At 27.7% G+C, this 23,081-nt stretch overlaps 1 protein-coding gene across 10 annotated transcripts in view; it reads left to right on the forward strand.

Moving 5' to 3' along the window:
- Positions 1 to 23,081, forward strand: part of Mi-2 (chromodomain-helicase-DNA-binding protein Mi-2 homolog) — a 73,439-nt gene that overhangs the window by 17,739 nt on the left and 32,619 nt on the right. For all 10 annotated transcript variants that reach the window (XM_087153124.1, XM_087153126.1, XM_087153130.1 and 7 more), the window contains 21 exons: positions 204 to 416; positions 1,352 to 1,563; positions 1,645 to 1,788; positions 3,635 to 3,761; positions 7,707 to 7,898; positions 9,515 to 9,724; positions 11,182 to 11,319; positions 11,399 to 11,520; positions 12,483 to 12,600; positions 13,315 to 13,370; positions 13,636 to 13,777; positions 13,871 to 14,002; positions 15,487 to 15,604; positions 16,279 to 16,403; positions 16,486 to 16,578; positions 16,671 to 16,812; positions 17,460 to 17,602; positions 20,074 to 20,305; positions 21,631 to 21,672; positions 21,762 to 21,856; positions 21,940 to 22,031. In XM_087153124.1, the coding sequence (XP_087009250.1) occupies positions 204 to 416; positions 1,352 to 1,563; positions 1,645 to 1,788; positions 3,635 to 3,761; positions 7,707 to 7,898; positions 9,515 to 9,724; positions 11,182 to 11,319; positions 11,399 to 11,520; positions 12,483 to 12,600; positions 13,315 to 13,370; positions 13,636 to 13,777; positions 13,871 to 14,002; positions 15,487 to 15,604; positions 16,279 to 16,403; positions 16,486 to 16,578; positions 16,671 to 16,812; positions 17,460 to 17,602; positions 20,074 to 20,305; positions 21,631 to 21,672; positions 21,762 to 21,856; positions 21,940 to 22,031 (2,888 nt within the window). The remainder of the gene's footprint in view (positions 1 to 203; positions 417 to 1,351; positions 1,564 to 1,644; positions 1,789 to 3,634; positions 3,762 to 7,706; positions 7,899 to 9,514; positions 9,725 to 11,181; positions 11,320 to 11,398; positions 11,521 to 12,482; positions 12,601 to 13,314; positions 13,371 to 13,635; positions 13,778 to 13,870; positions 14,003 to 15,486; positions 15,605 to 16,278; positions 16,404 to 16,485; positions 16,579 to 16,670; positions 16,813 to 17,459; positions 17,603 to 20,073; positions 20,306 to 21,630; positions 21,673 to 21,761; positions 21,857 to 21,939; positions 22,032 to 23,081) is intronic.

Here is a 23,081-nt window from a genome sequence, read left to right on the forward strand (position 1 = left end):
GTGAAGTGTTTTTTAAGTAAAACAAGTTAATGGTGAAAGTGTTTTAAAAAATCGAGCACTAATTCAATATGGCTAGTGCTACGGTTTTCAAAAACAATGCCAAATTACTCCAATATTCTACAACCTAACCTAATTTCAGGTGAAGTATTTTTTAAGTAAAACAAGTTATTGCTGAAATTGTTTTAAGAAAATCTTTTCTATAGGCTGAACCATTGAAAGGAAGAGTAGCTAAAATACTGACCTGGAGATGGGCTGAAGTTAAAGTTGAAGAAGAAAAGAAAGAAGAGGAAGAGAAAGAAGAGCCCGCTCCTCAACCATCTACTTCAAAAAAACCACCCGTTAAAAAACATAGAGAATTTTTTGTTAAATACCACGATTTATCCTACTGGCATTGCTCTTGGATATCTGAAGTACAAGTAAGCTATAGAATTAATGACTTCTTATGACAATTGTTAGTTTCTTTTTATATATATAAATGTGATAAGGGGCCGTTCAAAAAGTACTTATATCCTGAAGGGGGGGAGGTATTATACTAAGTATGTGCGTTATAAGCATACACCAAATTTAAATTTGACTTAGATTGTTTTATTTATGGATTCGAAGATAAATTTGGGTGTTATTGTTTCAATAATTTAAAGGAATAAATTATTTTAAATAAATATTTAATTTTATTTAAAACATAATTATTTTAATTTTTATGAAAAATGGGGGTAGACTAATAAAATGTATGCACTCTAAAGGGGGGAGGGGTTAAAATTCCTCCATTTTTGTGTACGTACTTTTTGAACGGCCCCTAAAGAAAACTGTAAATCATAAGAATATCGATAACTGTAATGTACTTTGATGAGTTTCTAACTCAGATTATTCTAACTTATTTTAAAAAAATACCCTCAGGTGCATGGATTTTACTATTTGAAGTTTTAAAATTTAAGTAATTTATTTAAAACAAGTATTTTATATTAAAATTAATTGGAAGGAAAAGACACTGGTCAGTAAAAGATATTTATTTAGATTATTTTAAAAAGATTGTTCTGTGCTAAAGCTTACCATCCATTTTTCTAATCTAATGGCTCAATGATAATAAAGTAAAGTAAGCAAAACAATTTAGTTAACCACAGTAAATCTTTCTCCTGGGAAAATACGAAAATTCTTATAGCTAGCTTTTAGGCTGTTTTACGTGGAGTTTGTTAGAAATTTAGCATGTTTAATGAAGTTTAAGATCTAAAACTCTACCATATGGTTTCACCTTGCTACAGTTTATACAAATATATTAGCTTAGTCGTCATTGTGAGTTTTCTATATAAAATAAATCATTTTCATTATTTTGAACGTTTTGTAACTTTATTTTTAGTTGGATTATTTCCATCCTGCAATGTTTCGATGTTATGCACGCAAAAATGACATGGACGAGCCTCCTGCTTTAGATGATGGAAGCAGTGGTTTAGATACAGAAAAGAATGGAGATCGAAACTCTCCAGATAATTTGTACAACTTAGAAGAAAGATTTTATCGTTATGGTATTCGTCCTGAGTGGTTACAAGTTCACAAAATCATCAACCATAAGTAAGTTGCCATAGGTTGACGAGGTTTGTTTTCGATAACTTGCTTACAATGTGTTTGATGTTTGATTTTTTACTCCTGTAGAACACTGAGGGATGGAAAAATTAACTATTTTGTGAAGTGGCGTGATCTACCTTACGACCAATCTACATGGGAAGATGGAGCGATAACTGAGAGTTTTGACATCCCTGATTTTCAAAAGGCTGTAAACTACTACTGGGATTTAAGGTAAGGCTTTTCCTGAAAATTTTCTCTTGTTCTGTAAATTTCTAGCCTAGTTAATCTAACCCCTTGACATATCATTTTAAAATTCTAAACTATGCAGAATTATTAATTTCTTGATATAGAAATGATCTTTGATTGCACTGACAACAACTCACAACAGAATGTTGATAGAGATTCTGGACTTGACAAAATAATTTAAAAAAACATTAAATAACTACAAACAAAATTTTTAAAATATTTGACTATTTTTGCTTGCTTTTTGAAAGGTATAGCATGACATTACTACTATAAAGTGGTGAATTATGTAAACTTGCTAATTATTTAGAAATAGTGGTGGATAAAAATCCTACTAAATTGAATTTATTAATCCAAGAATCTAAAATATTTATATGCTGTCCGGAGCAAAATAGCATCTGTGTGTTGAAAACGTCTGAGACACATCAATTATTGTTTTGACATAAGAAGCAAATGACGTCTCTCAAACGCCTTCATATGTCAAGGGGTTAAGGAAATAATAGTAATTTTTTCTCTTTGTAATAATTTAATTTTGTTGCATTAAACAAAATGTAGTTTATTTTTTGGGTAGCTTAGATGCACCTGACTCTACTCTTCAGCTCGGAATTTACGTGATTTTTGATTCAGCTGTTCCTAACTTTTTAATCTACCAGAATTCATCAGCAATGTTTTTTTTCTTTTCTTTTATGAATGCTGGTGCAGTGTTCATTTCTATGTTGATTTTACATATACAATTACTTATTTAATGACATAAGCTGTGGCAGGCTAAGTTTTGCTGCTTGTCTCCCTTTTGCACAATTCCACCTTATTTTCTATTTTATTTTTTTTTTATTTTCAATGTGTTATGCCACTGATGTGATTTATTGATTTTAAAAAAGTACAGTTTATTGTTGATAACTAGACAAGTTTATAACATTTCTTGTAAAGTAACTGAGGATTGAGTTTATTTCAAAAATATAATTGCCTTAATCAATTAATCAAAAAATAAGGATTTTGAATTACGTAATATCAAATACAAAACATTGCGATGTTAGAGTGACGACACATTGCAACATTAAAATTTCAATATCGCCCAATCCTAGTGTTCAGTTAAAAAAAAAATTTTTTTAAAGCTTTTCAAATATTCAGTAAAAGTGTTTTTTTTTTTAAAATTATTTTGAATCTCCTTCTGAATAACAAAAAAAAAAAAAAAAAAATTAATAAATAAATTTTATATTTGCAAGACTTGCACAAGATTTTTTCTCATTTTTTCCAAATCAAAGTATTAATTACGAACAATTTCTAGTGATAAAGGGAAATGTCTTGCATGAGCAGCCGCAGAAAGCAAACTACAAGCATTTTCATACTATCTTAATATTTTGCTGACTGATCGGACAGATTTTCCAGTTTGGCAATAGTTAGTTGTAATTGAAAATTGCACAAATGCTAGCTAATTTATCAATTAAATTTGGAGAGATTTTCCAGTTAGGCAATAGTTAGTTGTACCTATTGAAAAATGCACAATTACTATCTAATTTATCAATTAAATTTGTTCACTCAACAAAGTATTAACATGCTGATTCCGATTCTTCAAAAGTTTTTTGAAAATTGTAAAGCAATAGCTTTCGAAAATGTATAAATAATAATAGAAAAAAAATACATTTAAATGCTTGAAGAATATGATGCTGACATAAGAATTTCGAAAGCAATTTCTTTGGAAAAACTTCAGCTTTCAGTTAATATACTCGCTTGATTTTTTGATAAAAGGCAAAGTTTGGCAATTCAATGTAAAATTTGCTTTTAATAAATTTTTTAATAGAGTACATGCGTTTGAAATTATATAATTATTTTTTAGAAGCGTCATTGAAAATCAGGGTAAAAAATTTAGTAAAGGAAAAAGCAGCAAAAGCAAGCGAGCTAAGGATGTTAGAGATGACACTGGAAATCGCATGACTCCTCCTCCCGATAAGCCCACTGTAGATGTAAGTAAATACTCATGTTATGCTGAAATATCTTAAGAGATATGTCTAATTTTTCAATGATCTTATTTAATTACTCCATAAAAAAGGTTGCATAATTTGATGTATTTAATTTCCATTATTCCTTTTAGTTTTTATTTATTTTTCAAGATTTTAAAGGAAAGCTTTGTGAAATGAATTATTCAGATAATACTAAGAAGAAGAAAAGCATAGTTGAAAAACTAATTTATAAAATCTCTAATTTTTAATGTATAGGCAAACATTATCAAAACTTAAATATGAAATTGAAATGAGAGACGAAAGTTATCTACGGCTTAAATGCTAGCCCTCATTAATAAGGCCAAATTTAGTATTTATCTTATTTTGTTATGGTATAAAATAATTCATCTTAACACTTAGCTACACATGTGTGAGTTTCTTTGTATTTTTGCTTACATCTTTGATCATTGCAGCAAAGAAAATTTTTTTCAAACATTTAATAAAGTAGAAGTTTTTACTCTTTCAATTGATAGCTCTATGTCAAAAAAAGTTAAATGTCAATAAAATTGTGTACAATATCAATAAATGTGGTTTTCAACTGCAAGTGTCTTTAACTTAGGAAAAAAAAGTCTTTAGGAAGGAGGTCACTTTAATGACCGAGCCTTATTCACGTAATCCTTGCAAGTTAAATTCATTAAAACTCAATCAAAAATTTTATTTACAACCATTCAAAAATATGAGTTGTCACATAAATAAGTTAAACAATATGGGTATTTAGGTAGATAATAGAATTATTATCATGGATTTACGTTTGAAGTTAGACTGAACCAATATGTTAATTTTATAATTGTTAGGAGGGGGGGGTGAATTTTAACACTTACAATTGTTCTTTTTTCCAAAAAAACGAAAAAGTCTGGTTTTCTACAAGAAAGACCTTTTGCCTGAAATTTACTTTTTACTCGCTTATACCTTTTATAGAGTCCCCTTTTTTAGTCATATTGAAACATTTAAGGATTGAGATTGATTTATAAAAATGAATGATTTAATTTATTACCTAAAATTAATTTGATTTTAAGACTATCTTGGTTTTTGATAGGAAGGTGGGTGAGATTTTTAAAATTTTACTGACTGTAAGGAATTGGCTGTAAACTTCTGTGCTTATTATAGTAACTGAGTCATTAAATTCTGTGTTAATATAACTACAAATAAACTTGTTGAGAAATGATAAGGTAAAGAACGCATTCATTACCTTTTTTTCTTTATCTCGTGTTAGCCTTTCTGTTACCCACATTTATGTAAACAAAACCCTTAAGTGGAATTTTTTATTTTCTAAATTTGTTATCATATGAATGCATAAATCTATAAATGAGTAAATAGTTTCCTATTGACTTAAGTTGGTAGAAACTGTACTTACCACGATCTTATGAAGGAAGAAAAGAAGGTTTAATGCAGACTAGACTCCTTTTAATGTAGTTAAGTTATAACTATAAGAGATCTTTTACGAGTCTTAATGAGTGTTTAGCTAATGTTGATTTAAAAGTTGCAAATCTTTCCGCTTTTTTTCTTTTATTTAATTAAAGCACAACTGGCTTAGACAAAGTATACTTTACTCTGCCCATATTCAAATGTTAATTTGTAGGAAAAGTCATTATTTTTTTTCTTCGAAATCTTAAATTTAGAATTCTGTAACTATAGTACATAATGTTTTTCATTTAGACTTAAATTTTATATAAATTATTTTTTGTGAAATTTAATACATTTGTCCTAGCATTAGACTTATGAACTTCTTTACATATATATTTTTAATGCAAATAATTAATAATTTACTATTTGGATTTTATCTTAAAATTCTTCATTTTTTTAGAGTTGTTTAAATCAGATATGAAAATTTCTTTGACTTTTGAATATCTGATCTAAGTTCACATAATTTTCAACCTTTTTTATTTCCTGGTATTAAGTTTCCTTAATGATTTGTGTGTGGAGTAATTAAACATAGTATCTCTAAAGACATTTTGATTAAATTCTTAATGTATAAATATTGTAAATTGCTTCAAATTTTACTAAAACAGTAAATGCCATTTACATTAACCATAGAAATGAAGAATGAAGGAGAATGTTTTCATTTTTCTTACTTGTGTGATTAACGTAAGTGGTGATTGCTGTTATCCATCCGTTTAGTCTGGTTTAGTTATATGGGTTATCTGGTTTATTCCAAAGATTTCTAGTGTACTAATTTTAATTTTATGTTTACTCTTGCTTTACTGCAGGAGGAAGTAATTAAAACTCAGGTAAATATATTTATTACCTCTTAGATATAATATTCAATTAGGAATTTAGATGTTTTCTTCATACATTTTTTGCTGGTTGCTAAGTTATTGATTTGCTTAATTGATTAGCTTGCTCAGTAATAGTGCATTTGTGTGCTTGTGAGTTTTATCTTTTTTTGCATTAATTGAGTGGTTAGTCCACTAATTTATTTATGAGCTTGTTTTATTTTGGAATTAATTATAAGTGCTTTTCTTTCTTTTCAAGTTTTATTTGGTGAAAAGCGACCTCTTTGAGTATAATTTAAGCAGTATAAACTAATGCGGTGTTTAAATAGTATTTTATTACTCTTATAATATTAGCAAGGCCGTGGGACTGTTTCCCAGCATGGAGTTTTTAGAGCCCGCTCCTAACTGTGCTGATTAAGTTTAATTGAATTACATCTTAAGAGAAGAGTAGAGTTATTCTTTCTTTCTCATTTTGTTATAAATTTATTTTGTTTACAAGTCAAATGTTTCGAAAGCACTTCATTTTAATACAGAATATTTTCCAACACTGCAACAACAATATTTTTTTTGTCACTTTTTATCAAAATACGAAATTTATATAAAACATACATTCAGAAATTGAGAATTTGGTTGGAGCATTTAAAGTTAGAATCATCAAACCGAAACCACATTCAGTATGAATGTTCCTTAAGATTTGAACTTTTTGTTGTAGTTTAATTTTCTGAAAAAAATGTTTAAAATATCAATAGAAGAATTATTAAATCGTTAAAACTATTAACAACCACTAACTGTTAAATGATATTAAAAAAGTTAAAGAAATTTAAAGCTCGGTGTCATGAAAGAGACCAAATAACTTATTAATGACATTAGACTATAAAATTGAAATATTCAGCTATTAGTTTAAAAGACAGTGTTTGAATTACAATTAATGCTTTGTTATTTTGAGAAATACTAATTTTTTTTAAAGTTTTTAGTTTTTCTCGGAATTCCATTAGATTTTGTAAATAAGAATGTTATATTTAATTTCCTAACATGCAAATTTTGTTTTGGAATATTAGTTTGCACCAGTAATCCTTTTCCTAGCCGGTGTGTTTTTCGTACAAAAGATATGTTCTCATATATAGCAAACAATAATTCATTTAGATGCTAATAACTTATGTTTTCCGAAACAATTATTTAATCCATACCTAAAATAGGTTAGGTTTTTGATGTTGTCAGCTTTTTCTTGTTCATTGGATGCTAAGTATTCATTTTTTTTTAAAGCTTGAACACTCTACATGAAAACTATTATTTCGTGACGAAGATATTTTTAAATCTAAATGATGATTAACTTAGTTTTATGATAATTTAGCCATATTTCGTAGGTAAAAATGTATTGCTACCAAAACAAATTTTATTAATTAAACTTCAAACGCAACATATTTTTTAAAAGACTCAGAATTCATTTATATTTTAATTGCGTGCTTGCAAAACATTGAATTGTCAGATTGTCATTTTATGAACATTCCTTGTCAGATTGTCATTTTATGAACATTCCTTGTCAGATTATGCTTTCATTGTTGTCTAACCCTATAGTAATGGTTTGGTAGTTCATTTATTGTATCCCTGTTCAAATGATTGTTTTGCTTTTGCATTACATATAATTGAAAATGTATTATCGAGATGTTATTCAAATGTGTTGAATTAATTTTTTTAGCCCAAAAAGAAATACGAAAAACAGCCATCCTTTATTGATGCAACTGGTAATGAACTTCATCCCTATCAGTTAGAAGGTGTTAACTGGTTAAGATTTTCTTGGGCTAATGGTACAGACACTATATTAGCTGATGAAATGGGTCTGGGAAAAACTATACAGACTATAGTATTTTTATACTCCCTTTATAAAGAAGTAAGTATTATGTTAATTCTTAACATCCTACTATTTTATTAGGTGTTTTTTTTAATAAACATATAATGAGTTAAAATTATAGAAAATTATATGTAATTCAAATTTTAAATGAAGTAGGAAGAAAAGTTTGCCTGTAAGCATTGCCCTACCATTCTTTAATATCTAAAAAGCACATAAGAGAGAAATAAAATGTCACAATTATGTATAATTATGACCCTTAAAGTTTCATAATTTGTTATAAAATTATTTTAAATGTCAAGCATATGCCTGCCAAGTCTCCTATTTTTCAATGAAGACTCCTGTATTTTACAACTATCTCCTGTTTACTTGTATATACTAAAATTTCTCCGTATTTGTTGCAGAAATTCAAAAAAAAGGGGGGGGGGAAGGAAAATAAGTGATAAAATATCCATTGATGGCAAAAATACTTCTCTTATTCCTCAACAGATGGTGCTATTGTCAGTACTGCAGTATGTTGAATGTTAATTGTTTAAGTTGAGTCGTAATGGCTCAGGGGATAGAGAGTTCGCTTTCCAATGAGGTGAACCCAGGTTCAAATCCCAGTGATGACTGGTCGGTACGAATTCCGCATGCGGCTTGCACCGGCCACAGTGCTGACGTGAAATATCCTCAGTGGTAGACAGATCACGGGTTAGAATCCCCTTATAGTCAGGCTAACCGTGAAAGGTTTTTGCAGTTTTCCTCTCCATTTAACACAAATGTGGGTTAGTTCCATAAAAAAAGTCCTCCAAGAAGCAAATTTCTCCGAATACTTGATCCAAGAGTTCCCTTGTCTTCTGGATTGGGTTCAAAATTACAAGGCTACGTAGTTGAACATCAGTAGTCGTAAGCCCAAAATTGGGTCGGATAGTAAAATCTTCGTTATTTTATTTCTCCAATGTTGGCAGATGTGCAAACATTACTTAAAAATGGACACTTGAGTAATGTTTGTCAATTTTAGTTGGTTCACACTAATGAAGTAAACTGTTGATAAACCTGAGGAAATATCTTCAATCCATTAGTTAAATGTTTTTATTACATTCTTGGGAAAATCCATAGTGATGTTACTTTTCCAGTAATAGTTCCTATGTTCAAATCTAGCATAATTTCAATGTCATCACATAAAAACATTAAATAATCACAGATGCAATTTAAATTAATTTGCTGCAAGCTGTTGTAAACTTTCCATTTAGTGATTCCTTGTGACATTTTTCTATAAAATTCACAGCACTTTATATGAAAAGTTACTGTTCAAACTCAAGGTAAGCAATGAAACTGATCACCTTTAAATGATTCTAATATGTTCATGACAGTGATGACATTTTTAGACTTTCGTGTACTAGATTACAGATTTTTAGTAACAATTAGCAATCTTTTTATCAAATAAAATATTTGTTATATCTATTTCTGTTAACTTTAATTCTTAATATCTTTATTTAATTTTAAAGATTTATTTGTTGCTCTGTAGAGTTGTAGAATTTTTGTATCTGATCAATGTTTTTGTCATTTTTAAATTTAACTAACAAGAAAACTCATAATTTATTTTTTTCGTTGTTCATTAATCTATTATTTTGTCCCTTTGCTTTTCTAAATTGATAAAAAAAATTGTGTTTCAGGGGCACTGTCGGGGACCATTTTTAGTAAGTGCGCCTCTTTCTACTATAATCAATTGGGAGAGAGAGTTTGAAACCTGGGCCCCAGACTTTTATGTTGTCACATATATAGGTGACAAAGACAGCAGAGCAGTTATTAGGGAACATGAATTTTCTCTAGAAGAGGGTGCTGTACGCAGTAGCAAAGTTAGCGGAAAAGTATCCCGCATAAAGGTAAGCTTTTTTTTATTATAAAAGATACTTTAAATAACCCGAATAATTATAAATAGTTAAATTTCTTTAAGTAGCCTGTGATTGTAATATTTGTACTGCTTCATCATTATTATAACTGTTCATTGGTGTCATCAGGGGTCTGTCCAGGCCGAATTTACTACCGTTTAGCGGTACCTTCACAAATTCAACTTTAGGAAAAACGGTAGTTTCACAAATTCAATTTTGGAAAAACGGTAGTTTCACAAAATACTTTTTCTTAAAATTTCATTTTTGTATCCCTTAAGAAACGATAAATCCATATTTTTGTGTTGATTTCTTAATATAATTTTTAATTTTTCACAAATTACGTCTAAATTTTCAAAAAATAGGTACCTGTCAGAAAAACCTAGACAGACCCCTGGTCATACCATATTTGGATTGATTGAACAATTAGGTAAAAGGTTATTTCTTGCCAAAGAAACAAAGTTTGTTTAAAGCTTATTAGTTTTCGAAAAATTAAAATCAAAAGATGGTTGAACTTAAAATTTTTTTTTCGTTGCATACTGAAAGGATTCGAAACAAAGCACTTCAGTATTAACAAAAATGAAAACAATTAAAATTAAGAAATAAAGCTCTTCAACCATCATTTAATAACAATGTTTAAACTTGTAGCATGATTTTAATCAAGTAACTTCTATTCTTACATGCGATTCTTGGATTTAAAATTTGATGGTCACCAATTAGCTTTAGTTTTTTGTACCATTGATCTAAGGTAGCATCAATTATAATCCTAATGATAAAATTTGGATCATGGGCGATTCAGATAAATGAAATTCTACTCAATTCAATATTTAATCTTAGGAATTAAAGTTTAAATAGTATAAATCTTATATTGTTCTTGTTAAATATTTCTTTTACAATAAGTGAAGAAGGTCAAATCATAATTAAAAATAAATTATATCAAGTTTTAAGCAAGTCAATTTTTGTAAAGTCCGATTTCCTGATTTAATATTTCGAGCTATTACAACAAAACCTTAAGATTATTTTTGAAATTAAAAATAAAATTCTCATATTCTTTGCACAACTGTAGTTAACTAATATTTAAAGATAAGTCTCTTATAACATGTCTAATGTTCCCTTAAAAACATTCAAAAATAAGACTAAAATTTTTACGATTTTACCATATTTTTTTATTTTTAATTTTTATAGTGAGAAGTTTTTAATAATTTTTTTAGTAATTTTGGATTGTATGTATTAAATTGTAATTAATAGTTAAAGTTCTAATTACAATACTTGGTTTTATAAATAGGTAATTGCAATAAAGTTCATTATGTTTCTGCAAATCTATAAATATAGTTCTTTCATTATATTTTTATGTTTGCATAATGTTCAAAATTAATGTCTGATTTAAAATATTAATTGTTAGTTTGATAATTATTAACCTAAAATTTAAAAAAAAAATTCTATCTGAATTGCAGAAAGATGTCCAAATAAAGTTTCACGTTTTGCTTACATCATACGAGCTGATCTGCATCGACACAACGATGCTTGGTTCTATTGACTGGCAAGTTCTTGTAGTTGACGAAGCTCATCGACTGAAAAACAATCAATCAAAGGTTTGCATGTTCTTGAATATGTTTAACATGTTTAAAAAATTGTGTTATGTTGCCTTAATTTTTGTTTTTTTCTTTCTAGTTTTTTAGAATTTTAAATGGATACAAAATCAATTACAAATTGTTGCTTACCGGAACACCTTTACAAAACAATTTAGAAGAACTTTTCCATTTGTTAAATTTTTTGAGTGCAGCTAATTTCAAGTAAGTGTTTTCGATCCTTCTATTAAAAATTAAACATGGTGTCTTCTAGATTTCTATAAAATAGATGTCTGGTAAATGACATAAAATAAATCCTATTGGGGAAAAAGACGTAAAGTTAAAAGATAATTATTTACGCCAGTGTTTCCCAAAGTGTGGTATGCGTACCCCCAGGGGTACGGGAAAAGTTTAGCGGGGGTACGTGTTCTTATGCAAAATATCTTGCAACAAAACAAAATTTACGATTACATATTTTTCTATCGGCTTTTTTTTGCAGAGTTAACAGTTAATAATAATGAGTGGTGTCAGCAGCCAGTTGTGATTTTTAACTTTTATGCAATTTTTTATAGTAAAAAATACATTCATTTTTCTATTAGTGGTACACAGCGTTATGAAAAATTTAGAAAGGGTACACAAAAGTCATAACTTTGGAAAACACTGTTTACGCCATAGTTCATTTTTAACTTCAAAATAGAATTATTAATATGCAGTCATTATTTATACATAAATTTCGTGTTTTCCAATACAGTGATACCTCGAGATACGAGTTTAATTTATTCAGTAACCTTGCTCGTATGTCAATTTGCTCCTATCTAATAAAATTTGAATTACCTTGCATCAAATTTGTTCTATGTATTTATTTCAAACTAGTTCTCTTAGTTTGTTCCAACAATACCGCAATATAATAAAATTCAACTTGAAGGAAATTATTATTTTCACTCTCCTTTATTATATTTGTTATTTCCTTTGTAATTAAAGTGTCAGAACTTTTCACGCCCTTTAAAGATTTTATAACATTTATTTAAATACAAGCAAAATTCTCTAACCTGCATATAACAATTTTTACTAACTTGTCTCTCTTGAACCATTCGATTTTGTTAAGACTGTTCTCTGTTGTCTGTTTTTATTGTAGAAATATCAATAAAGGAAATATATATTCTAAGTTTTGTATCCTTTAATTTTAGTGACCTTCAAGGTTTTCTGAATGAGTTTGCCGATTTAGCAAAGGAAGAGCAGGTTAAAAAATTGCACGATTTGCTTGGTTGCCATTTATTGAGAAGGTTGAAAGCTGATGTCCTAAAGGTTATTTATTGTTATTTATTATTATTATTATTTTTTTTTTTTCAGAAAAAATAGCTGTGTTAGATGTGTCTTATTAAAAAGCAATAAAGTAGATTACTGGAATATTTCATAACCAATAAAAACTTTACTTAAGCATCAAGAAATAAGTAAGCCGAAATGTCACATAACTTACTAAATGTACAGAATTTGTACTATGATTTTTTTTAAAAAATATCTCTTAGTTATAATTTTTTTATTGATTACCAATCATAACTTGTACAAAATTGCATTGTTTTTTTTTTTGGTTACCAAAGGCTATCTTTTTAACCTTTCATTGTATGAGCTTATCCTTTTGAATAAATAGATGACTCTAATAATGGTGAGAAATATTTGGCTTGTACAGCTTTTTGGTAATAGTATCTACATTTTGTAAACTGCTAAAGAGGCGCTGAAAAAAGTAATTTGGTTTTTGTTGATTATTGATAAAATGCTGATTTAACTCGTCAGTCATTTTGCTCATTTTTGCTATATAAAGTGCATCTTTGTTAGTTTTATAATTTTATTTCAATGGATGTTAAGCTTTACTAAATAATTTTCATTTATTTCATTTTGCAAACCATATTTTTCCTGGCATTTTATCGTGCTTTGGGCTTTCAATTGGTCTCAATTTTTTAAGATATTTCTTGTCTTATCACAAGTAAACCTAATAATACTCTTCTTTGTTTCTTTTTCTAGAATATACCAGCCAAAAGCGAATTCATCGTTCGAGTAGATTTAGCCTCAATGCAAAAGTAAGTTTTGATGAACAATGTGTATAATCCCTTGTCCACTTTTTTTTAATACTGTGTATTAATTTTTTTCGTTAGTAATTATTGACTTCAAAAAAAAATAAAATGGGGGTATGTTTTGTCAAGTTATTTTAAACAAAATATCCCATACATTATTAATTCTACTTAATACATATATAATAGAATTAATTAATCTATTATGTATATTGAAACCATCAATGTCTTAATATGATATTTTTAAGTAATATATTTTCCCTTTGTGTTACAGGAAATACTATAAATTTATTTTAACACGAAACTTTGAAGCCTTAAATGCTAAAGGTGGTGGACATCAAGTCTCTCTGTTAAACATCATGATGGACTTGAAAAAATGCTGTAATCATCCTTACTTATTCCCTGCGGCTGCTCAGGTAACATTATAATTTTCAATGTATTCTGTGTTTTTCTTTTTTTTTTTGTTTTTTCAAATTGATGTTATAGTAAAAAAATTTTTGTTGCTGTAGGAAGCTCCAAAACTTCCAAATGGAGCTTATGAGGGATCAGCTTTAATAAAAGCTTGTGGAAAGCTCCTACTTCTATCAAAAATGTTAAGAAAATTAAACAATGAAGGTCATAGAGTTCTAATTTTTTCTCAGGTTAGTATATTTGGTGCTTAAATTTGTTTTCTTTGCATTAATTTCTTAGCAGTTTTTTTTTTTTTTTGTTTTTTGTTTTTAGAGTGTGCTGAATAACAATAAAATTGCACAATCCAATAAAATTTATATTATTTCCCTAAAAGAAAAATAGAGGATGAAGTTTGTGTTTAAAACTTTTAATGAATTATTGATCTGTAAGAGTTAATGTTTTCAGTCAAAATTTATTGTACTTCTTATTCACTACTGTATAATAAGTGTTTCTTACTGTTAAAGTTGACAATATATATTTTTTTTACATCTTCTCTGTAAAGTATATTAAAATTAATTTCCAATGACTTAGATATTTGATACAGCTGCTGTTTGACTAGAAAGGGCTTCATTCTTTCATACCTAATTCAATAATAAGATTTATTTTTAGAAAAATTAGACATTAAGATCTGGTCAATTGACATTAAGATCTGGTCAATTGACATTAAGATCTGGTCAAAGCATCTTAATTTTATGACTTAAAAAATACTATTGAAAAAGATATCAAATGCAATGATTTTAATCGAGAAATGTAAAGAAATCCCCCCCCCTTTTATCATATTACCAAATGTTAAGTTAATGATCATATCGGTGCCAATTTTTTCTTATTTTTCTTTCTGGTGACTAACAATAATGATGGAAAGTCAATTGCATATTTGTTATATATATATTATCCAAAAATGGAAATCCACTTTCACTGTAATTTTAGGACAATAAAATTAAATGTATAGTTAATTGCTAATGACTGTCATTATCTTTTTCACTTTTCATATTACCAGCTAGAGAAGTTTACTACATTTTACTGAATTTTTTAGTAGAATTTCACTAAATTCCACCCCCTCTCAAAGTTTCCGGGAAACTAGAAAGTGGCTGAAGAAATTCTTTTCAGTTAACTTTCATATACTATTTTTTGTTTGCTGCAGATTTAAATTAATTTATTTAAAGTGAGCCTCATAGTTATTAAGTTTTCTCTAAAAATGGTTGAGCACCTATTTTTGAAAGAATTTTTTATAACAATTGTCTGAAGGAAATTCAATATTGAAAATTAGATATGAAAAAATATAGCATAGTATATTTATGTGAGCTAGTTTGTTATTCTAAACCATTTTTTAAGTTTATTCTTCTAACCTTTAACTTTTTTTGTCAGCAAGATTATTCAATTTTAGAAATACTAGGAAATTATCAAATATTGGCAGTTGTGTTAAGTGTTTAGTGCTCTTTTATTTTCTCTAAGAAATAAAGTACATTTAAGATTAAAGAAAATTTGTTCCCTTCCTCAGAAATAACATCAATATGTTACTTCAGTGCAAGTTTACATATGAAGGTGTTGCTACAGAGATTCAAAACAGTGCAATCAATGTTTACTACTTATCTACTGAATTTTTTCTTTCTTTTTGTGTTGGCAGTTGTGCATATTTACATACTTTTTTTAAAATATTGTATTTTTTTTTATATAGATGACAAAAATGTTGGACATCCTGGAAGACTTTTTGGAAGCTGAAGGTTACAAATATGAAAGAATTGATGGTGGTATCACTGGTAGTCAAAGGCAGGAAGCTATTGATCGTTTTAATGGTTAGTTAGTAATCAAACTACCCCATAAACTTTGTCTCCTTTGTTTAAATTAACTTATTTTATTTCTTAATCTACCTGAACTATATCTCCAATTTTTAAAAATGCTTGACCTCTTTATTATAATTCTTGTAAAAATAAATCTATATTCAGTATTTTTTTAGCTCTCAAAAGTTTTTAAAAATTATATTAAATTTTCACTTTTCCTCTTAACGTGATAAGATTGCAAAATTTTTAAAACATTTCAAAAAATGAGATTTTCTTTTACAACAGCAGGTACTGTAATTTTAATTAATAAATATTTAAAATATTTAAAAAGAAATTTAAAATTAAAGATAAAAAAAATTAGGCAATCTTAATAAAATGTTTTGTAAATATTCAAATAAGTGGTTTTCTTATGACTTAGTGCAAATCAAGATTTACATTATCATATAAATCAATGAATCTTGGCACAAGTATGAATGTTAGTCTTGGGTAATTCCACCATTTTTGTCAGGAAGATTTTAAAAGCAAGAAACACAGCAAAAATTAAGCAGCTCTACTTTAAAAAAAAAAAAAAAATCTTGGTGTCATTTGCACTTACCTGGAACGCATATGTTTTAAGTATGAGACTATTTTTATATAATATGTTAAATGTATAGTTATTTTTAATTCATTTATTTGTTTTTTCAATTTAGCTCCTGGATCACCCCATTTTGCATTTTTGCTATCCACAAGAGCGGGTGGTTTAGGTATAAATTTGGCTACAGCTGATACTGTTATTATTTATGATTCTGATTGGAACCCTCACAACGATATCCAGGTTAGTTGAATGAATTGTGATTTTAGTAAAACTTAAAATGTAATAATTCTTGAATAACTAAATATATATATTTTTTTATCAGGCTTTCAGTCGAGCTCACAGGATTGGTCAAGCTAATAAAGTTATGATTTATAGATTTGTAACAAGAGCATCTGTTGAAGAAAGAATAACACAGGTGTGAATATAATTTACTTCTAAAATAATGTGTTTTGAATCTTTATTACTTTCTGTTCAATCAATTTTTTCTTGTTATTTAAAAAAATTTAGGTAGCTAAGAAAAAAATGATGCTTACTCATTTGGTTGTGAGACCTGGCTTAGGCAGCCGTTCAAATACTATGTCTAAACAAGAACTTGATGATATCTTAAGGTTTGGTACTGAAGATCTTTTCAAAGATGACGAAGGAAAAGGTGAGAAAATGCTTCATATCTAATTTTACAATTACCAGTGCATTTCAATTGATTTTATGTATAGATCACTCTATGCTAATAAAAAAGCAGCTGGAAGTTCTATGTTAAGAAAATTTTTGACTAAAAATTTTACACTGATAATTTAAGTTTAAGTAAGGCTATATTTTGAGCTAAAATTTCTACTCAAAACATAAGTATTTATTAGACTTCTTATTAACCCACAGGTATGTTTTCCTAAGCATCATTGTTAGACTCATCGCTTTTAACGCTTTCAATTAGTTTTATCATTACCTAACCCTGATTTTAAATAAATTTTCTAAATTTGTGTATTGAATTTTTTTCTTCTAGACTTTAGTTTTTAAGTGTTTTTGCTGAGCTCATTATTTTTTGAGTTGTATTTTTTTATTATGTATTATCTTTATGTGTTCATTAATATAAAAAAAATTCTGACAAATCTGCATCACTCTGCCATTTCAGTATTTTTTTATTTATTATTTGGTCATAGCTTTTCTACGTGTTAGATATAATAGTGCATATTTAGTTAAAGATAGATGTTTTTTTTGTTAATGATGTTTTTTGTTTTGATTCAAATCTTGTTTTTTTTTTTTTTTTTCCTTTTTAATTATGCTTATTTTCAAACTTTTTAGATGATACAATCCATTATGACAACAAAGCAATTGATGAGCTTTTGGATAGAACTCAAGAAGGTATTGAACAAAAAGAGCTCTGGGCTAATGACTATTTAAGCTCCTTTAAAGTTGCAGCGTATGTAACCAAAGAAGTTGAAGAGGTCAGTTTGTTATTACTTGCCTCCTCATAATCTATTTTTATTCTTCATTTAATGAAATATTAGAGATATGTGCTGTATTATATATTGAAATTGCTAAATTGGATATATCTTAAGTTCACTCATGAGGCATGCTTGCTTCAAGTAAATACAGATTCTTCAAATTCAAGTAATCTATTTTTTCTCTTTGTGGCAAGCTTATTTCACGCATACCAACTGACCCCAACTCCCCAAAAAATGATAAAATTGCTCTTGTCAGCTCCAATTTTCTCCTTAAAATTTGAATTTTGATATAAATTTAATGAAAACAAAATTCCACACAGCTTTGAAATATTGCAACTGGTAATTGTCTATAGCATCATGCACTGTGAAAGGGATTATTGTCGGCGGCACATGGAGTTTTCTGGCCATCATCTTGAGGGGGGAAATGAAAAATCTTCCACTTGAGATGTTCAGAGTTTATTTTTAAAAACTTACTAAATTAAATATGATAAAAAGCTCACCTATTAATTCCATGTATCGGGGCTCCCACAGGTCTGGGAGAGCAGGAAAACCTGGAATTGAATTGTCAATAACAAATTCTAACATCTATTACAATTATTTATTGAAAAAATTTCACATTTTAGTCAAACTGACATGCTTCCATCCTCAATGATTTTTGTTTTTTTTTTGCTCACAAAATCTAATGTTTGGCATTTCATGTAAAAAAAACGAAGTTTTCTGATGAAAAACTGCAGGAAATCGATAAAATGTGGACTGAATTTGAAATTTACCTGATATACCTGGAAAATTCCAGGATTTTTCTTTTTCTTTCTGAAATTGAGTGGGAAACCCTGTCTAAAGATATCTTTTAATACTTATGTAAATTTTCTTTTCCTTTTTTTGTCTGTCTTGATACATCTACTAATTTTCTTTAATGAATATGTAAATTGTAGAACTCATTTTAATTTTTGTCTTAATGTTAACAGTTTATTTCATAATTTTAATGAATAATTTTAACTTACAATTAAAGTTCATAAATATTCTATTTTTGTGTTGTATTACCCTCTTTCGATTGTAATTAATTTTCGCAGTATAAAAATGAAGCATTTATTTTAGAAAAAAATTTTTTTAAGTGGGAATTATCATTTTATGATTTGGTTTAACCTATGTGCGTTAATTATATATATATCTTCTGATAGGCTTTTATAAAAGGTGGCATGTCTATTTTCTGTTTTTTCAATTATATTTTCCCTTTTTACTTTAGTTTTCTATCGTTTTTTTTTTTTTTTTTTTTTTAATGCTTTAGTTTTGTGCTGCATAACTGATCAACCTAATTTCTGTATTCTTTTCCCGTAAGAATATTCTTAAAATTTTGAAATTGCAGTCTAAATTTAATTGAAGGGTTTGGGCCACGGAACTGCTCTATACTTTAACTATTTTTCTATTATTTCTTCGTCTATTTTTCTTGTGAGAGTTGTGTCAAATTTCATTAATGGTGTAATAATATCTGTGTTGCATCATTCTGCAGAATTTTCTGCTGAGATTTTTCACCTTATTTGAGAGTTGCTAGGAATCAAATTCGTATTAGACGTTCATGAAGTGTCTATTTATTTAGCTTATTATGATGTTAATTATAATGTTTGAAATTAAGAATTTTATTCATAGACGCATCAGAATTCTAGAAACATCCTAAACTTTAAAAAATGCTTTTTTTTTCATCACTTTTTAAACAGTGAGTGTTCTAACTCTTTGCCATTTGTCCATTCTGTTTTCTTATATCATTTTCTCTCGATGTTGCTGTATCAAAAAGTAGTTTAGAGAGTGTTTTCATTCTATTTTGTTTTAGTCTAGAGATGCCAACTATTAAGATTTATCCATATTTATTGCACTTTCATAGTTACAGTCTTATTACAATAATAAAAATAATTGTTTTTGAGAAGAATTTTTTTAACAATCTGTTAAAAATATATTTTTTCTTCTTAATAATTAAGAGTTGAAATTTTGGTGTATGAACCTATTCTTTTACAAATTTTTCCTACTTCTTAGACTATTTCTAAAAGCAACATATAAAAGAAGTAAAAAAGATTTCTAGAAACTGAAATTAAAAACTAATAAAAGCAAAGTTGTAGGATGTTTCTACCCTCTTTCCCCAAGGTATTATTCGACTTATCTGAGTCATGGGTGAAAGAGTTGCAGGTGTTACAAGATAAGTGTAATTGGAGAAGTTCCCCTCCCCCAAATTTAAAATTCTGACGACATATGTTTTTTATTTTGGTACCTTCATCCAAGTGTAACTTGAACTTTAGAGTTATGAGCAAACTTGGTATTTTACTACATGCATACTTAATATATTCTTGCATAGGCATACTATACTAGCGCATGGTAACATCATAGGTCTGCATTACTGTAATTCTGATTACTTATATTTAGTTTAGAAAAATTTGTAAGTGTATAAATAATTGTTTAACAGTAAAATCACATTTATTCAACAGGAACCTGAAACTGAAATCTTGAAACAAGAAGTTGAATCTGCTGATCCAGCTTATTGGGAGAAACTTCTGAGACATCATTATGAGCAGCAACAAGAAGATATGGCAAGAACTTTGGGAAAAGGCAAGAGGGTTCGTAAACAAGTTAATTATAATGACGCTATGGGCACACAAGATGATTCAACCTGGCAGGATACTATGTCTGACTACAATTCTGACTTCTCTGTTCCATCTGGTAAGTAAAAATTTGTCCTAATAGTTAATATAATATTTTTGATAAGTGTAGCAAGTAATCTAAAGAAGTAATTTCTATAGAATAAAGTAATCTATCAATAATCTATAAAAGTAATCTTTGGAATAAGTAATTTATAGAAATGAAAAAAATTTAATTCTAATTTTTGTGGAAAATATATAGGAATACAAACAGTGTGTTGAGCATTTTAATTTGTGCTTAATGGTGCTTTGATTTTCATTTTTTAAAAGACCTTAAAGTTTTTTTTCTTCCATTAATTGTTTGAAAAAAGTTCTTTATTTTTTCTTTCCCAAAATGAGATCTCTTTCTCTTGTTGATTGTCACCATAAATTATGATTTTTTTTTTTAATTGAATAAAAGGAATTTTCCATCATTAAGAAGACTATATACGAAAAACTTATATTTTTATTGTCTAAGATGTAGGCAGAATTGAATTGACTATCTAATTTTTTTTATAGATGTTTTTTAACACGTTGAATGCCATGGCGGTCACAAGTCAAGATTATTAGAAACTTGTAAATCGAATTATAATTTTTAATGCTTTTAATTTTTTTATATTGTTATCATTACTAAAATGGTTTGAAGAAATTAATGCGATACATACTTAGAAAGTCATTTTGTCCAGAAGGCAAGCCATGTAAAATTAGTGTGGCATTCAATGTGTTAATGATTTGAAAAAGATTTGTTAATGATTGAAAGCTGACATTACAACCTATAATGTTGCACACATATAGGCAATATGTGTGCAAAATAGCTCTCGGGTAATTGCGAAACAAAAAAAAGGCATATGGATGTGCACAGGCTTTTAAGTCATTCTTTCAAGTTACTATTTGTATACTATTTGCATCAAAATATATTTATGTTGCCATGAATATCTAAACATCATATCAACTATTACATTATTTGCCGATTTTTATAAAGATTTTTCTTCTACATTATTCTCTTTAAAATCAAAAACAATTGGTGCAAGATCAATTTTAATAAGCAAGCATATAGTTGCTATATTAACTTTCAAGCACTAAAATATTACGTAAAAATCTATGTTCCTGTTTATAAAAGAAAATATTTTTTTTTAGTTTGATAGTAGTCATTGTAAAGCTAAGTAGACAGGTGTGTTTTTGTTTGAATTTATAAAATACTTACATTTTTCAGCAGCCATAGTTCTTGTTGTTGAAGTTTTCACTATGCTGGTTAAAAAGTTTTTGTTTTACCCATTTAATCTCTTGAGGGAAATTCATTTAATTCATAAGTATAAATTCATAAAATTAGTTTTGAAGGATGTTATTAATCAGTTTTATTGTTTCCAGATGACAATGAAGATGACGATGACTTCGAAGAGAAAAATGAAGGTATATTTTTTTATTCTGTTCATCAGAATTCTTTCTCTCTTTTTTATTGTAATCTTTTTTTAAAAAAAAAATTGCAATTCTGTTTTCAGAGAAAGGCGTACGAGGTCGTAAGGGTAGACTGGGTCAAAATGAGAGAGATAAGCCATTGCCACCTCTATTGGCACGTGTTGGTGGAAATATTGAAGTAAGAAATCAAATACTGTTGATCTATTATTTTAAGTGGCTGTTGTAAGTGCAGTTTAATTTACAAATGCTTTCTAATTTTAGGTGCTAGGATTCAATGCCAGACAGAGAAAAGCTTTCTTAAATGCAATTATGCGCTATGGCATGCCGCCTCAAGATGCATTTAATTCACAATGGTAATTTTGCTTATTATCCTTGATTAACCATTAGATATTAATTTTGTTGTGTATAGTTTTAGGAACATAGTTATATAAATAATTTTTTACTTAGTTTGATTGTAAATTTCATGTATAATATACTAAGCCTTTTGTCTGTTAGATTGGTTTTGTATCAAAAATAGGCTATATAAATTGCAGCAAGGGAATGTATTATTACACAATATGATTCCTGACCATTGCAGTAATAGAGGTGTGAAAAAGAAAATTAATAATTATTAGGGGAAATAAGACTGATAATTTTCCAGGCTATTCCCTGCTTTATAAAATTCCTTGTTCTCCCTGACCTGAGACTTTGAATATCAATGACAGTAATCAGTTACTGAGATTTGATTTAAATAATTCTAACTTCTACTACAATTATTTGTAATAAAAATTTGACATTTTAGTAAAACTGACATGATCAAGTCACAAAATCTAATATTTAATATTACAAATATGAAAAAATCAAAGTTTTCTGATGAAAAATAGCATGGTATAGATTCTTATTCAAATTTATCTGTTATACTTGGTAAAAAATCATGATTTTTTTATTTTATTTATTTATTTATTTATTTATATATATAAATAAATAAATACAAGAAAACACTAAGAAAGTTAAGAAAAACAATAAGTATCATTGAAAGTTAAGAATAACAAATCACTTCAGCAGTGCAGTAAGAACGACACTTTAAAACCCTTTTGTTACACTCAATTTGCGCTTTTGTTTTCATCTTTTGTTTTCATATTTTGTAATCTGGCAATCTTTCTGCGAAAACATTTTTAAATCATTCTTGAAAAATAACATGTAAGTTGTTATGATTTTGCTACTCGCTTTATAGTCCCCCCTATTTAATGTTTTTTCTTTTTATTTTATTTTTATTTTATTTTATTATCTGTTTTTACATGTTATATTTACTTTTTATGATCTATTTTTATGTAGTTATTTTATAAAAAAAATTTTTGAGTGCTCCTCACACTATTGTATTAATATATTTTGCTTTGGCTTTATTGATACAATATCAGAAAGCA

Source organism: Parasteatoda tepidariorum, chromosome 10 (assembly GCF_982258835.1).
Source record: "Parasteatoda tepidariorum strain Cologne lab strain chromosome 10, Ptep-v5.0, whole genome shotgun sequence".
Taxonomy (NCBI): domain Eukaryota; kingdom Metazoa; phylum Arthropoda; class Arachnida; order Araneae; family Theridiidae; genus Parasteatoda; species Parasteatoda tepidariorum.